The 14,859-nt window shown below is 37.2% G+C and overlaps 1 protein-coding gene across 4 annotated transcripts in view; it reads left to right on the forward strand.

Moving 5' to 3' along the window:
* Positions 1-14,457, forward strand: part of dock1 (dedicator of cytokinesis 1) — a 286,009-nt gene extending 271,552 nt beyond the window's left edge. For all 4 annotated transcript variants that reach the window (XM_065260710.2, XM_065260711.2, XM_065260712.2 and 1 more), the window contains 5 exons: positions 1,017-1,162; positions 5,483-5,681; positions 10,953-11,118; positions 11,917-12,068; positions 13,562-14,457. In XM_065260710.2, the coding sequence (XP_065116782.1) occupies positions 1,017-1,162; positions 5,483-5,681; positions 10,953-11,118; positions 11,917-12,068; positions 13,562-13,657 (759 nt within the window). In that variant the 3' untranslated portion in view covers positions 13,658-14,457. The remainder of the gene's footprint in view (positions 1-1,016; positions 1,163-5,482; positions 5,682-10,952; positions 11,119-11,916; positions 12,069-13,561) is intronic.
* Positions 14,458-14,859: the final 402 nt, after the last annotated feature.

The following is a 14,859-nucleotide window of genomic DNA, read 5'->3' on the forward strand; positions in this document are numbered from 1 at the left end:
CTTAAGAGGTACGAATATGCATTTTAATTAAACGTGTCATTGGCATGAAAACTAATTTGCGCCTCTTGATGGTGCCACAAAGCTGGAATAACATTATCAGTGATCTGAAATTGAAGAAGCACGTAGCTGGTTTTGGGAAGCACAGATTGAACATTGTGTGTCTTTGAAACTGTGACCGAGACGTTCCTGAACAAACCTTTAAGGAGCTTGTCCCCGTCTCTCCTCATGTACAGACCCGCTGCGCTGTGTGACAGGAGGATGCTGGGGTTTTTAAGAGAGAATGAGAGAGGCACAAAAGAATGAGAGACAGATAGTTTATGTAGGTGGCAGGTATTGATTATCACACTCTGCTAGGATGCCTGAATTAGAAGTCACTCTTGTTGCCGTAGCGATGGCTCTCATAGAGCGCATTCGAGTTTGAAACCCTGTCCACCACTAAATATATTTTCAAGGACGGCACAGGACAAAGAGGGGTGGACGCAGATGCAGTAAGTGTGAGAATTGCATTTTGGACCTTTGGAAAGAAAATATGAAGAAACAAAAACTGCCTAAAAGGCAAGCAGACAGAAATCTCACGCTATGAATTTGGCCTTTTTTTATTTTCCTGTTGTTTTCTTGTGTTGTAATTTTTACTCCTAAAATTTTATTTCTGTTTGTTAGTCAGGTCTGAATTTTCCTGGAGGAGTTTTTCAGGTTAACTGCATCTGTGGCATTATTGTCAATTACCAAAGAATAGTAGTATAACTTTACCTTCAGGCGTTTCTAAAGCAAAACCAAAGATTATAGCACTTAAAATGGAAGCTACTATACATTTAAATATTGCACACACTATAAAGTTTACACAAGTTAACTGTAATATGCACTCTTTAGGTACAAAGTTGTACTTTATGAGTGTGTAGTGTTAGACCAATTCAGTCTTCTGTATTACACACAGACATGCAAGAAGAAATTGCTTAATTTTAAGTTTTTCGTTTCCATTTCAAAACATCTCATCCACACTCATGCTTGTTTTTCAGCCTCCCATGGCAGATGAGCGGCGGGGCAGTCGGCCGCGGTCCATGGTTCGCTCTTTCACCATGCCGTCGTCTCAGAGACCTCTGTCTGTCGCATCTGTGACCTCCCTATCATCAGATAACTCACCTTCAAGACCGGGATCAGATGGGTAAATACATATACACCAGATCAGTTATACAAGAATCATCAGAAGTCATTAAAAAGGGCTAATAAAGTGCCCACTTGGACTTCTAATTGTCATGTTAGAAACAAAAAGTTGTTTAAGATGAAATAAAGTCTGGATTATAGTCTGTTTACGTGTACAGTAATGTACGCACACAGTTGTCCGCACAGCGAAGTATAGTTTATTTGACTCGTATGTGTACACAGATGTTTGACGCATGCTCATTGTGACCAAAATACAATGCATCTCCTGGGCTACATACTATATTCTTCTGTACGTGCATGCACGACCTACGCATACAATGTATGCAGGGTTCGAAAAATTTGGTGGCACGCATACTGTAGGCGGACACTAGCGTATGCGTATAAACTGGACTATACTTCAGTGCCTTATGACACTACACTTTTAGAAATAAGGGTACAAAACTTGTCCCTGGGGCACTACACTTTCAAAAAGTACACCTAAAAGGGTGCACATTAAAAACTAAAAGATATATATTGTTACCTATTGTTAATGGGGCATATTAGGACCTTATTAACTCTTTTCCCGCTATTGACAAGTTAACTCACGCTTTTTGACATTCAACAATGTTTTATGTAATTTGAAAGGGTTTCCTGTAAAATTATACCAATTGACGAGTTAACTCGTAAAATATAATTGGGTCCCCAGTGCTTCTATCAACCTAGAAAATGTGAGAAAGAAGTTAACTCATCAATTCAGAGAAAACGCTTTCCTGCCAAGTTTTTCTTTTTGCTAAAAAGTTGATATTTTTGAAGAAACCTACCCATATTTGAGAGGTGAAAAAGAAAACAAATGAAGATATTCATTTGATATATTGTATGTTTATATATTTAAAGAAGAACATTTTCTGAAAGGCATTAAACTTTTGTGAAAATCATAAAAATGCTGGCGCTGGCTGGCAATGTTTTTAAGACACGCTGGCAGGGAAAGAGTTAAAGGGGACATATCATGTAAATCTGACTTTTCCAATTTTTAAGTGCTATAATTGGGTCCCAGTGCTTCTATCAACCTTGAAAGAAAATGTGAGAAAGAACAACCCAGTAACTTAGTTTTAGTAAACCATTTTCTGCAAGCATGTGTATAAATAGGTCATTGAAATGTGGCTCCCCTTGTGATGCCAAATGGGGATCATCTTATAATAATATCGCCCCTTTATGTGCACTATCCAACCACGGCACTGCCATTAAGTGCAGAGAGAGAGAGAGAAAATAATTGAAAGCACAATTGAGTTTCAATTTCAACAAACCACCATCAGTGTTTACATTTCATCAGCTCATTTGCATTAAAAAGGACACACCCAAAAATGACACTTTTATGCTCGCACTACAGAGAGGCAATTTTAACATTTTATAATAAATTATCTGTGTGGTATTTTGAGCTAAAAGATTTATTTGACATCTTAAAGCAACACTATGTAGTTTTTTTACCTTTAAATAATGTCTCTAAAATTATTTCAGTGATAGAACAACTTTTAACTGGACAAATTGTACTGTTGCTGCAACCTGAGCAGCCTCCTAGCTGCTACAAGCACACTCTGAAAATGGTGGTGGAGGGTAGGAAACACAGCCCCGCCCCTCCCCCTGCCTGCAGAAGAGTGTCTGATACCAGGCACTGTTGCGCTTTTCAACCACATGGGGGAGCTGTAAGTCATTTTTACATGGAAACTACATAGTGTTGCTTTAAAAAAGTTTCATAACATGTCATCTTTAAGGGGTACCGTCCCAGTGCCCCCTAAGGGACCCCTTTTTCACCCACCATAAATAAACTACTGTAAGTGAAACACAACATTGCTCACATTAAATGAGCACCTGTAATTAATGCATTATTTACTTAAACAGTTAAGTCTGTACTTAAAAAAGTGATTTTTTTATTTAGATTATATACGGTACTGTGCAAAAGTTGAGCGTTTTTGAGCAGAATGAAGTAAAAAGACGAATTTTTAAAAAATTGAAATAAGGATTTAATTTTATTTAGGTTTAAGAGATCCTGCAAGTGGAAGGGGAGTTTACCCTAAAAACTTGACACATCAGTTTACATTGTTATACAGTTTTAAATACTATAAACATGATTATATATGATCACTATAACATTGCAAAAACAACAAATTTCATCTGGCATGGTGGCCTAAGACTTGCACAGTACTGTATATTTTATAAGCATCTTGTTTATATATGTCTTTACTACTCTGTATTAAAGGAACAGTATGTAGGATTGTGGCCAAAACTGGTACTGCAATCACACAACTGGTGGCCAATACACAAAATGACAACATAAACATCAGTTGATGGCTGCAACTCCACTTTTTAAATGACAATATCCTGGCCAGACCACTGTTGTCAGTGATATAATTATTTGAAATTAAAATGATTTCTTAATGTCTAGTGACATATCAGGGCCATTTTATGATTATTTGATTTAAAATTACTTACATACTGTTCCTTTAACTATAAAGCTGGTTTGCTGCAATCCAAAAGCCCTTTGAAAATAATTTGGAATTGAATTTTGATACTGACACTGTGTAGAATAACCATAAGCCTATAGCATATAGTTTATCAGACACTGTTATCATTTAATGTGTGAACATAACCCCGCTCTCTGAATATCCACCCATACAGTACCTGCCGTCCACAAATCCAGACTTCTCCTAAATAGGCTGGTTTGTTGAAAATGATTAATGTTATTATTATTGCAGTTGGAGTGCTGGGAGAAAGCAGCATCTCTGTGGGAGGGAATTTTCCCCCCTTATAATTCCACACTTCATCATTTCCGTGTCATCTCACTATGGGCGGTCCGGTCTCATCCGAGCATTTACGGCCGTAACGCGCTTGAGCATGTAAAAAATTCACCACCTGGTGTGTCTCTCTGGGTAGATCATTTCATCACATTCAGATTGAAAAATATTAATAAAGCCCTTAATAAGTCCCATCTGTCTTGAGAGAATCAGATGAGCCAATCAGATGGGTGTATGAGCGCATACCTGTCTAAAATAGAGATCAGCACACCGGTTAAAAAACTGATAATCCTGATTAAAAACTTAATCCTGCCTACAGGTGTCATTTCATGCTGCATTAACACGGAAAGTTTCAACGGCATATAGTTAGGACTTTATTAATTGACAAAAGTAATGTGCTGTAGTTCATCATGTCTGTGCACTTTGGGGATTTTATCACTTTAATGGGAGTATAAGAACTCAATTTCTAGTCCAAACCCAGGCTTGATCTCATGAGAATTCGTACATATTTTACAAGTTGGCTAATTCTTATGAATAGTTATTAGTGCAAAAATGTACGATTATCATAAAAACAACAGTGTAAACCCCACCCCTAACCCCAAAGTCACAGGGGTCAAGGCAAATCATACAAAAACTTACAATTTTCCATGAGTTTGCGTTGGCCAAACCTGTATTTATTTGTGTTAAAATCCCTGTAACACATGCATAAGACTTTAGTGCCCGCCTGGCATGGCGCACGCACAGATGCCAGCCTTAAGGATTCATTAGTGTGTGTTTGAAGAGACAGATCCTATCCGAGATGCCCTCTGATGGTGTTTAATTGTGAAGATTGGCTAATCCATCTCATTAAAGCTCTTTGATTCGCCTCTGGGCCGTAGGGTTTCTGAGCATGAGAGCACAAAATTCTGCTTCATTTCCCAGCGTTCCTCTTTACAATACTGCCTGCGAGATTCATTATCGGACAGGTCAGCAGATCCGTAAGGAGCACGCGCTTTAATGCGGATTTTCAACAGGACTGCGTTTGCGTGGATGATGTACGATTCTCGGTCTGCATCAGTGCATTTTTAGGAACGTTGTGGTTTGTAAGGAGCTTTGAAATCCAATAATGATGACACAGTTTGTTTCTCAGTTTAAATAAACTTTACTAACACAAACACTTGCTGTAGTTTTTACTTTCTTACTGAAACTGATCTCACGAGAGTATCACATTGTGATTTTTTTTTTTTTTTTTTGTGTAGCGTTGGATCTTTTTTATCATAGTAATCATTTACATTTATGCATTTGCATTGAATGCAATGTGTGTGTTCCCCGGGATCGAACCCATGACCTTTGAGTTGCTAACACAATGCAAATAAGCTACAGGAACATCTTGCACGGAGATTCATTTTCTTTTAGCTGATACAGGTCGCCATGACTACTAAGACCTTATGCTTGGAAACGTGGTTGAAGTTGAAGCTAAATGTCAAATGAGTGTAAATATTTGGAAAGGACTTTATAAGAAGCCTGTCTGTGATATTGAAGAGCCCTCTTCTTATTTCTCTTTCATCCGATAGCTTCACTTTGGAGCCTCTCCTACCCAAGAAGCTGCACAGTAAGTCTCAGGACAAACTGGATCGAGATGAACCGGAGAAGGAGAGGAAGGAGAAAAAGAAGGAGAAGAGGAACAGTAAACATCAGGAGATGTTTGATAAGGAGCTGAAGACCGCTGACGTAACCCTGCAGCCCAGTGAAGCTGTTATACTCTCAGAAACAGTGAGTCCTCCAAGACACAAAATATCACGGGATATTAAATGACCTGAAGAAATCTATGCAATCTATGCATTATTCATTCATAATGTTGCTCTGCTCTTTAATATAAACAACAGTAAACAATAATCTTAATATGTACTGTAATGAATCCAAGAAGTTTTATTGGTGAGATGAAAAATAAAACTTGTATCTTGGAGGCATCCAGCGGGATGAGCGAGTCACAAACAAGCAACACACTATCTCTGCATAACTTAGGATTCATTGCATGTTCGTGTCAGTTTTACTTACCGCCTGTGACTCGTGACCCAGTTGGGACCGCCCAATTTCAATTTAATCCAGCGCTAAACAAACACACACGCACTACTCCACTGCTACCACGGATACACAAGCTATATCCATTGTTTCCATACTGTATGTTTTGCTTATTTGGAAAGCTGAATGAGGCTTTCTTCTCCTTACATCCAACAACACACTTCTTCTTTCATGCCATTTGTTGAGTCTTAATTTAAAACAAAGCTGTCCCATGCTGGTGACGTCTACTTAAAGGAATAATGCTAATGAGCCCTCATTCTCGCACTCACTCTGATTGACATGTGGGCGTGCTTTTCCAGAGGAAGTGCCCATAAAAGGAGTATGGGGTCACTGATATGTAACGGGTACCCATGTTCAAAAAAACTTTCCGAAACTTGTTGGAAAGAGGCGTGATTTTGGCCCAGAAATACTCTGTCCTTTTTTGACACTTTGCATTTATTTAGCATGAGGTTTAAAACTCTTTAACTGTGTTAATAAGTCAGAATGCACGAAATAGCATTAACCCACCTCATTTAAAGGAAAACACCCACATTTTGGTATTTTAGCTTATTCCCCAGAGTTAGATAAGTTCATAAATACCTTTCTCATCTTCGTGCGTGCTGTAACTTTGTCTTGACGCAGCATTATTTTGTCACTTATTGGGAGAAGAATGCTAGCTGGAGCCATTCACTTCCAGTCTTTGTGCTATGCTAAGCTAGCAGGGGCGGCGTCAGACAGAGTTACAGCACGCACGGAGATGAGAAAGCCAAGGTATGTATGGACTTATCTAACTCTGGGGGATACGATGAATAAGCTAAATTCCCAAAATGTGGGGGTGTTCCTTTAATAAATCAGTTCACAGACCGATCTAAATGATTCATTTGTAAATCGGTCTGAATTCGAATCTGAATCTGAATCACACCTGGCTTTGACATGAACTTAAACATGGCTGCTTTCTCTCAATACATCTTTCATAAAGTTTGTGAAATGAACCCAATGTGTAAATCTGATGATCTAATGAATCTTCTTCAAGCTCTTTAAGTTGGAAAAAATCTGATGAATCAGTTCACACAACAAATAATAAATATTCAGAAGCAGAAGAATATAAATGATCCTGCTTGACCTCACTGACTTATGTTGTATTGTGAGGAATGAATATAACCTCAAGGTTATGAATAACAGAATAGTTGTGAAGGTAATGACTCTGCCCCGGACCTCTGAGAGAAAAACTTGTGTTTTATAATTCATCATCATGCTTTATACAGGCCACTGACCTTTACTATTCATACACTGTAAAAAAAAAATACAGCATGAAGTTAAAACAACTTAGTTTTGCTAGCCAATTCAGCCTACTATTTTACATTTTTTAAATTTTAAATTTTTAAACTAGCCTGACTTATTCATGTGTTAAATTATTAGCAAACCTTATTTTTGTATTTTATCATTGTTAATACATTCATCTGATGTCAAAGAATATTTTGGAAGAATTATTTCATGTGAAGTTGTACGATTATGATTATGATGCAGAATGTGGCTGTGTTGGGTAAATCCTTAAACTTAATTAAACTAATTACGTGTACTCTACATGGTAAAATTATTACTAGCTACATTGATCTTAAAGGAACAGTATGTAGGATTGTGGCCAAAACTGGTATTGCAATCACAAAACCTGTGGCTAAAACAGATACTGCAATCACACAACTAGTGGCCAATACACAACATGACAACATAAACATCCGTTGAGGGCTGCAACTCCACTTTTTAAATGACAATATTCTGGCCAGACCACTGTTGTCAGTGATATAAGTATTTGAAATGAAAATGATTTCTTAATGTCTAGTGACATATCAGGGCCATTTTATGATTAATTGATAAAAATTTCTTACATACTGTTCCTTTAAGTAATTCCCCATGTAGAATTGTGTTTTAAATAGACAATAGAGTACGATAAAAAACATTTGCATTTCATTTATGCATTTGGCAAATGCTTTGATCCAAAGTGACTTACAGTCTCCTATTAAAAGCTATAGTTTATTTCAGTATGTGTGTTCCCTGGGTTCGAACCCATGTACTTTTGCGCTGCTAACACTGAGCAATACAGGAGCACATTTGGTCTGTAAAGTATATTTTACTGATTCCATATTAATGATGGTCATACAACTGAAATAATTTATAAGCCTATTCAATTATGCATTAGGCAAACCTGTACTGTATGCTGATGTAAATGGCCCTGAACTGTTTAAACTATTGTTCTGTAATGCTTTAAGTTTAGTTATTCATGAAGATTTTTATCCCTCAGCACTATTTTTTAATACCATCTGTGCTGTGTGTTTTTATAGGCATTCAGTATGAAGGGTTGTGTTTTATAATCATGATGTATGAATTACACCGGTCCACTTAGATTCCAAAACCCGAGGTTCGGCCCTAGCAGTTTCCGGTTTAAAAGTTTCACGTGTGACTCGGGCACGGTCAGGTATAATATTAATGGCATCGACTCTTACGTATGTGCACCGAGTCCTTTTCCAACCCCTCCTCTGTTTGCCAAAAGAGCTAGCGACATCGTGTGGCTGGCGGTAGGTTAATTTTCATTGAGGCAGACCTGTCAATCAATTTTAAGTGCACATTTTAGCAATTACCTTAGTGTCGTCGTAAGATAAAAAATAAAAATATATGGAGCAGCAAGACAAATTAATTGCAAGGCCACCAGGGTTTCTTTCTGTCTAAAAGACTGTTGGTGCCGTTTACATTCGGGTCAAGTCGAGTAAAAACAAATGTCATTGGGTCAGGATGGAGTCAGGTATAATTTTCTTGAGTTTGTCTCGGGGTCGAGTCGTTCTGTAAAAATATATATTTATGCACCTCGGGTAAAAAAGTGATTCAGGTCATTTTGGGTCAGGTACATTTTCTTTGGACCTGAGAAGACCTCTAGTCTATCTAGAATACCTGTGTGCATCTTCCTCCTGATAGTCATTAATAACAAGCAAACCGCTATGTTAATACAGTAGTCCTTATTAAAATAGATTAATCTAATTAAAACGTTGTTGCTACCTATTCTTATGCTTATTTTAGTGTTGCATTGTTTTAGTGTTAATTTTGTCACCTATTTTTTATTTAGTCTTAATCTTAGAGGCTGTTTACACTTGGCATTAACATGCGTTTTCGTCGATCGGATCACAAGTGGACGACGTTAATGCCAGGTGTAAACGGTTTTCAAAACGCTTTGAGCTCGTCCACTTTCGATCACTTTCAACCACATCCAGAGGTAGTCGAAACCACTTTCGATCGGATCGCGTTGGAGTTGCGGAACGCACATGTGGTTGAATGTGTTCGAACAGCCACACGCGAGCTCTCAGCCCATTTATCTAATCTGAGGTATTAAACACAAGTTTTACGTCTTTTTTTTTTACTTCTGGCGTGAACATACGGTGAACAGCGCTATTTTTAGCCTTTCATTGATAAAACTAAAGCGGCTGATCTCCGTAGTTTCGTTTTGAAAGCGTGTAAAGTTGCGCGATCCTATTTCATCAATTGCGCTGAAAATTTAGAGAAAACTCTAACATACACATGTACAAAACTCTGTGCAGCATGTTTACTTGCTAAACAAGCAGCGGACTCCGACATCATATTAGTTTGCGTCCATATAAACTCATAATTTCTCCCGCTCGGGTTTGAATGACAGCAGAGAGACTCGCCCACCGTCTCACAGACCGTCCCCTCACAGTATTCAGGACAGAAGCGGTCGAAAGTGGACAAAAGAGACGGATTTAAATACCAGGTGTAAACGTAATGTGTCTCTCTCGTCCACTTGTGATCCGATTGATGAAAACACATCTTAATACCAAGTGTAAACAGCCCATTAGCCTTGTGCCAAATGTCTTTGTTAGTTTTAGTCATATTCAGTCATTCATATATCTTTTTTTGTTAGTCAAGATTTAGTCGACTAAAAGTCTCATCATTTGTGTCTAGTTTTAGTCAAATGAAAACTCATTATATCTTAGTCAAGTTTTAGTTAAAAAAAATTAGTCTTTTTTAAAATATATTATTTCTGAGATTATTTCTGTAACGTAACGGCTGAATATTCTTTCTAGTGGAAATGATTGTAGACGAAAATGAAGAGAGATTTGATCTTACTTTTTATTTTATGCAAAACATTTTAATCTCATCTTTTTCGACAACAATAATGCATGATAATTTAGTTATCAGAGTTTTTTGGCATCTGTGCAGTCTTGTCATCGTCTCGTCTTAAGCCCGATTTATAGTCGTGCGTAGGTTCTACGGCGTAGCTATCCATAGCCTGTGCGTAGCTCTGCGTAGCCTGACGCGCACCTCACAAAAATTTTAACAGCGCGCCAGATGTACGCGGACCGCAAGCGCTGTGATTGATCCACCAGAACCCCTCCTGTCAGGTAAAAAAACTGCTTCATAAGTATTTCCGTTTGTGACGGTGAAAACAAAGATGAGCCAAGTTGAGGAGTGATTTAACTCAAACTGCATCAAAAGTCGCTGTTTATTTACTTCCATCATTGCTGGTCTTCTCAAATTATACACAACAAGTTGCTGTTTCTTCTTCGTTTGTGGGTTAACTCGCTAAGCTTTTTTTTTATGACGTTTGCGCTGCTACTGTGGTTACACGCGTGGTTACTGCCTACCAGCGGTCTGCGCGTGTGTTTGCATGTCGACGCGGACTACGACGCAAAAGTATAAATGAAAACCGACGCGGAACCTATGCCGTCGCGGCTACGCCGTAGGACCTGCGCACATCTATAAAGAGCCCTTTAGTCTTAGAAAAAAGGTTGTTGACGAACATATCTCGTCTCGTCTGATGAAATGAACATTACATTGTTTGCTTAGCAGGGTTGTACAGTATATGTATATGTACAACACTTCAATGTTGTCTTCTGAATCAATGTCATTTCATTCCCGTTAGGATGCATATATGGGCTTGTAAGTCCATCTCTTAATATTTTCCTCTTATCTTCTCAGATCAGCCCATTGAGACCACAGAGGCCGAAGAGTCAGGTGATCAACCTGATGGGGGAGAAAAGACTCTCGGTGTCCCCAGGACCTCCAGCGAACTCGACATCATCTTCTGTCCCTCCACCTATCACTCCACGGGCAAAACTACAGTTCAGCTTACTATCCGGATCCAGTACGTCTGACGCTGATGGCTTAATTATCTCTTCAGTTTCTTTTCTTAAAACTGGGTTTTTGGCCAAGGGGATAAAGATATTCTCGATAGATTCAGCAGGATTTTCTTTGATTTTGTTTTCCCTAACACTAAACCACACTCGCAGTATTTGATCATTTCGGTTTTAGTGTGATGACGCATAAAAGTTACGTTGTGATGTGAAGCAGGGAATTCTGGGAGATGGCAGATGTGTTTGTGACTCAGATACGAGCGTGTCTGCTTCAATCTCTTCTGAAGATCTCCTGTGGGTTCAGTCATCTGTCTGAATTTAGTGTTTGCACCACATGTCGTCATCTCTGGACTGAGATAGAAGAAGAAATCTCTCTCTCTTTCTCTGTGTTTTTCTAGGTTGTCCTTTGAAGAATTAATGCACAGTTCCTAGTTATAAACATTCACTTCCTCACTTCACTGCGATTTCTTCTGAATATATTTTCGTTGTGTTAATCCAGGTTTTGTAGTCAAGAATTATAGTTCCTTATTAGAACAAGTCAAGTCTTATCTACAAACAAGTGATGCTAGAGCTTCTGAAAGATAACTTGAGACAACCACAAAGTCAAAATCATTTATTTTTTATTTTGATCAGTATATCTGTTTTGTTTTACATTTTAATTTGTTTGTGTCGATGGCACTTGCTTTGGGAGTTTAGTCCAAACACTTTTTTTGGGGTCACTGTAGTGATATTTTGAAGCTTTATGGGATGTATGAAATATATGTCTGATTGATTTGGTTTCAGCAGTGTTGTGTGTTGGTTGTATGCAGATCTTGAGCTGAATGGGACGAGTTATGGAGATAAGGGTGAGATTCCGCCCCCACTTCCTGTCAAAAGCAGCATGGGTGACTATGGAAACCTAATGGATTACTCAGACCCGGCCAGTCCGACTACGCCCCCTCCACCACCACCTCATCTTCGGGTATGACCCGTCAAACGATGGCATTTTACATTCTTCACTTTTAGAGACCTTTCATGAAACTATTTCTTGTTTGCTTCTTAGGCTTTGAAACTAAAACTAACCCCTACCCCAGTGTTTTTGTGCTGTAGACATTAAGGATACATAATTTTTTTTAGAAATAAATAAGGAGCTGAGGTGCAAAATAAACACCACCTTTTTCAAAAATAAAATAAGGGATATTAACCAAATACTTTCAACACATTTTATACGTTTATCAAATACTTTCTTACTTAGTATTTTTTGTGCCGGACAAAGTGATATTATTATTCGTGATTAATCGCATACAAACTAAAAGTTAATTTTTGCATAATATATATGTGTATGCTGTGTATAATTATAATGTTTATTTAAACACACACACATACATGTATACATTTCAGAAATTTTTTATGTATATATTTTTTTAAATGTATATACACTGCAAAAAATAACTTTCTTACATAGTAATTTTGTCTTGTTTTCAGTAAAAATATCAAAAAATTCTTAAATCAAGATGTTTTTTCTTGGGTCATTTTGCTCACCAAGAAAAAGCATCTTAATTTAAGAATTTTTAGATATTTTTACTGAAAACAAGACAAAAATACAAATAATTTTTTCTTGAAAATCATTTTTTTTGCAGTGTAATAATTACACTGAACACACTTGCACTGCAAAAAATGATTTTCAAGAAAAAAATGTCTTAGTATTTTTGTCTTGTTTTCAGTAAAAATATCTAAAAATTCTTAAATTAAGATGCTTTTTCTTGATGAGCAAAACGACCCAAGAAAAAAAGTCTAGTTTTTAGACCAAAAATATCAAATTTAAGTGATTTTGTGCATAAAACAAGGAAAAAAAAGTGCCAATTTTTTATTAAATTTTTCTTGAATTTAGTGTTTAAGAAAAATTTTCCAGATTTTTTGGTCTTACCCCATTGACAGAGTTTTATGCACAAAATCACTTAAATTTTATATTATTGGTCTAAAAACTAGACTTATTTTTGCTTATCAAGAAAAAGCATCTTAATTTAAGAATTTTTAGATATTTTTACTGAAAACAAGACAAAAATACTAAGAATTTTTTTCTTGAAAATCATTTTTTGCAGTGTAAGAGAGTCATTTTTTTGTAGTCTGGTCATAAATGTTTGTTGGCAGTGTGTAAACACAATGACCCTACAATGACTAAAAAACATCCTCTTCTTTTATAATAAACCTTCTTTCATTAAACCAAAGTAGTCTCATTAGACATGCTGTTTTGATTCACTGGTTAATGTGACATCACATTGATAAAACCCCGCCCACTGCCACTGACCAACAGTCCTGCATTACCATAGTTTATGTTCTTGTTCTCAATCTGTTGGATGTAGATAAATGAACCATAACGGCTGCTTGGATCGGTGCACTTAAATCTTACATTTAAAAACGCTATACTTGTAAATGGTTTAAAAACTTTCTCTCCTCTCTTTGCCATTATTCCAGCACCTTCCTCCACCTTTACCCAGCAAGACCCCTCCTCCACCCCCTCCAAAGACCACACGGAAACAGACTTCCATCGACTCGGGAATCGTCCAGTAAGCGAGAAGACAATTTCACCAAATAGAGATAGCGGCGTCGCCACCCTTTCAATGATTTTTACATCAACATTACTGACAGCATATGAGAGGAAGACCTCATCTCTGCTCTTCCTCTGAGCGCCTGATCGTTCATCAGAAATCTGTGTACTGCTGAAGAATCACTCAGAGTCTGAAAGTGATATGAACTGCGGGATGTGCTTTTATTGCAAATGATTCAAGGCATCAGCAAAACATCCGACTCTTTGCCACTGAGAGCAAATACAGATGCAGCGTGGCTGGAAATTTGGGGTATTTTTAGGCAGATGGTCCACTTGAGATGAATTGAGGTTGTTGAGAACGTGGTCAGAAAATGGTTTTATTAATAAGACACAAGGTTATTTCAAACCACAAAAGCGCATAATCAAAGTTCTCCCCTTTTTTTATCATTTTTACATAATATTTTTATCCTCATTATATACACATTTATGTACAGAGGTTTGTATATATGATTTTATTTTATTTTTCCTTTCTTTCTTGAAAGGAAATGTTATCCTTTTTGTATTCGTGGTGCATTAATGTAATTGGCATTTTAATTGATAAAGGGCTTATTGAGGGGCAGTATATTAAAAGTATCTTTCGTTATTTTGATATTTTTTATGTCATTGTTTTTCTTTTTCTCATTTGAGGTGAAACATTTTTATGTCATTGTTTCAGTCTTGTGTACAAACCATATAATATCGACACCATGTGTATCAATAACATTGACTGCTCCAAATTCACTACTGACTTCTGAATAAACTCAATGTATGTATTTGTATAACAGTTCTTGTCTGTCTTAATATTTAATCATCTGCAATACTTACATTAGCTCAAATGTCATCTTTGGGTGTCAATCACCTCCTGGTTGTGAATACTGTGGGTTTGGATACTGGTAAGGACACACTGCACATTGGAAACTGCTCATTTATTTTCTGATCACGGATATTTATTAACAAAACTTTAATTGTTCTGTTACATCTCTATGCAACAATTTTGCCAAATTTTAAAGTGAAATGTTAATGTTTTATATATAAATTAAAATAAAGGTTAGGTTGTCAGTATTCGCCTCTCTGCTGCCCCCATCAGCTCTGGAGGACTTTTGTTATCTTCCCGATGTTACCACAGGTTGAGCAGCGCACCTCACAAGTTGACAGAGATTGAGGTAAGTTTGTCATAAGTGTTTGT

The sequence above is a fragment of the Paramisgurnus dabryanus genome, chromosome 1 (genome assembly GCF_030506205.2).
Source record: "Paramisgurnus dabryanus chromosome 1, PD_genome_1.1, whole genome shotgun sequence".
In the NCBI taxonomy this organism is placed as follows: Eukaryota; Metazoa; Chordata; class Actinopteri; order Cypriniformes; family Cobitidae; genus Paramisgurnus; species Paramisgurnus dabryanus.